A 2,384-nucleotide genomic window follows, 5' to 3' on the forward strand; every position below is an offset into this window, starting at 1 on the left:
AAACAAACAAACTCTACGCTTCTATTCCCTTTTTTTCTTTTTCTTTCATTTCATGCGTTTCATATATAAAGGTATATGCATGTCGAGATACATGCATATATAAATATATATATTTACCAAGATACACACAAGTGGTTTTTAGATGGCCCCCCCCTTTCCTTTCTCTCTTTTCCTTCATTTTTTTTCTTTCCAGAAACCAATTTTAAAGCATATAAAAGTATAGCGAACGAGAGCAGGGAGGGTGCGATGAACCAGCAAACGAACAGCGAAAGAAAGAAACAAAAACAAAAAAAAAAGACGAGTTTCCATGTGACTGCGGCGGGATGGATAAAGGGTCACAAAGAAGCAGGGAAAGGTAAGGCAACTTAGAGTTACGGACGAGGAATGATATGCGGGTGGCGTGTGGTGCACTACACATATCATTGGGAAGAATGAATAGAGGTGAGCTTAAACAATATAAATATGATTTGGCATGTATTTACGTGTCTTTACATTTCACGCGTCTCTGTTTCACCCTTTATTTATTTTCCCGCCAGTGTCTCGGGGACGTATGCGATTTTGGTGGCAACACCGGCGCACAGGGGGGAAGGTTCGCATGCTTTATTCACAAAGTGCACACATACACACATCCATACACACACGCAAACACACACACACACAAGCGCACACGCATATATATACATATATATATATATATGTATATATATATATGTATATTTTGGTGGATAAAACTTAATTATCATATTAACTATTCAAGCAACACAGGGAGGGTAGCAGCAACGGCAACAGACCAAACAAGAGTGAAAAAAGGAAAAAAATGAGTAAAGTGGAAAATGAAATGAGATGAAACGGATAAACAACATTTTTCCTTTTTTCTTCTTTCAGCGGTTTTTAGCGTGTGAGTTTGAAGAGACCCTTCTCACTACATACGCACACTCCTTTCCCCTCCCCCGCTGCAACATAATGCCTAACACGAGCACGTATGGAACTGCCCAGTTAAAAGGACTCAAAACGTAAAAGAAAAAAAAGAGAGAAGGGGAGGGGGAAAAAAAAGGGGGGTGAAAAACAGACGAGAATAGGAACAAAGACAGAAAAGAACGAGCAGCAATACAACAGTAACAAAAGGAAAACGTGTTTCATGCGCAAGAAAAAGGAAAAATTGGAGGAAGAGAAGGAGGAGGAGGGGAAACGAGCGTGGAATTTTCTTCTCATTGCTTCCGCGCCTCCAATTGGTGCAGCCGTACGGCACAACCCTTCCTTCCTTCTTTTCATTCTTTTTTTGGAGGAGGAAGAGGGGAGGGAACGCTCCGCGCGGCGCAAAAAAAAAAAAAGAAAGAAATCCCCTTCTCTTGCTTATTTGCAAACTCGACTTCAAACATAAACAAAAAACAAACAACCTTCCACAAAGACGCGCAGACACAAATCCGCCGATGCGCTCGCAGGAAGATGGATTCGCAAGCATACAAGTTTTTTTTTTTTAATTCCCACCCTTCTCTCCTTCCCCCCTCATTACCGTGGAGAGAAAATGAGGGGTTCTTCTTCCCAGGTTTTTTCGACGTACTTGATGCGACTATTTGCCGGGTTCAGCGAGTATTCGAACCCCATGCCGTACACTTCGTCTGCGTCATTCATTATATCCGCCTTTCGCTCCGCGTCCTCTTCTGATTGCATGATCCGTTCTATCAATTCTTCCACCAGAGCGCAGTGAGAATCAGTTGATGCTGGTTGTGACCGATTTAAGCGCTGCAGATGGTGGTGCAATCCCGTGAGAAGTTCTATAAAAGTGGGGCCGGCAGAGGCTTCTGGAACCTGTCTATTGGATCGAGAAGTCTCTGCTCCATTTGTGGTTGTGGTGCCTTGTCCCCCTGCTGTAGTGATGGAGTGAGATCTTCCACGTCTGGCACGCATTTCCCTATCCGCCAATACTTCCGTCACACCTACCGTGGAGGCCAGTGGAATGCCTTCAACCGCATGTTTGTTGGTTACCAGCACCTCAGTGGCTTGTCGTATTAAACGGTTTCGCAGGAGTTCACCCGAGAGGTTGTTGGCTGTTGACCCTAAGCGCAAACGTTGCTGCTCCCGGGAAGCCCCAAGGCGCCATCTCGTTTTTGTTATGGTGTATATGATGACGACTACACCCAACCCAAGCATCAAAAGGACGACCAGGACGGCCTGCAGTGTTGGGGCATTACTCATTTGCACGGCAGCCACACTACGGTATTTTTCTTTTCTTTTTCTTCCCCCCAACGAAACGAAGAACTGAATGACTTTGATTTCAACTGCCGCGCACCAAAAGGAAGGGGATGGGAGGGGTATTAACGAATCTCAAGATGCAAGCCTCTCCCGCGGGTACGGTGGGAGAGGGATAACTTCCGCCTGACGTT

At 44.8% G+C, this 2,384-nt stretch overlaps 1 protein-coding gene and 2 pseudogenes across 3 annotated transcripts in view; all 3 read right to left on the bottom strand.

Moving 5' to 3' along the window:
* TEOVI_000498500:pseudogene overlaps window positions 1-423 on the bottom strand; it is a 536-nt pseudogene extending 113 nt beyond the window's left edge. The window contains 5 exon segments of the mRNA in view: window position 1; window positions 3-32; window positions 35-151; window positions 153-287; window positions 289-423. The exon segment at window position 1 is cut by the window's left edge and continues 113 nt beyond it. Of these exon segments, the coding sequence occupies window position 1; window positions 3-32; window positions 35-151; window positions 153-287; window positions 289-423 (418 nt within the window).
* A 573-nt stretch (window positions 424-996) lies between these two features.
* Window positions 997-1,462, bottom strand: TEOVI_000498600:pseudogene (annotated as a pseudogene). The gene is given in 2 exon segments: window positions 997-1,026; window positions 1,028-1,462. Coding segments are annotated over 2 exon segments (465 nt in total).
* Window positions 1,463-1,509: 47 nt separating this feature from the next.
* Window positions 1,510-2,196, bottom strand: TEOVI_000498700 (uncharacterized protein; the record flags this gene model as incomplete). The annotated part of the gene is made up of 1 exon (XM_067222639.1): window positions 1,510-2,196. The coding sequence occupies one exon, from the start codon at window positions 2,194-2,196 to the stop codon at window positions 1,510-1,512; it is 687 nt and encodes a 228-aa protein (XP_067078740.1).
* Window positions 2,197-2,384: the final 188 nt, after the last annotated feature.

The sequence above is a fragment of the Trypanosoma equiperdum genome, assembly GCF_001457755.1.
Source record: "Trypanosoma equiperdum strain OVI genome assembly, contig: ctg_1667, whole genome shotgun sequence".
Taxonomy (NCBI): domain Eukaryota; phylum Euglenozoa; class Kinetoplastea; order Trypanosomatida; family Trypanosomatidae; genus Trypanosoma; species Trypanosoma equiperdum.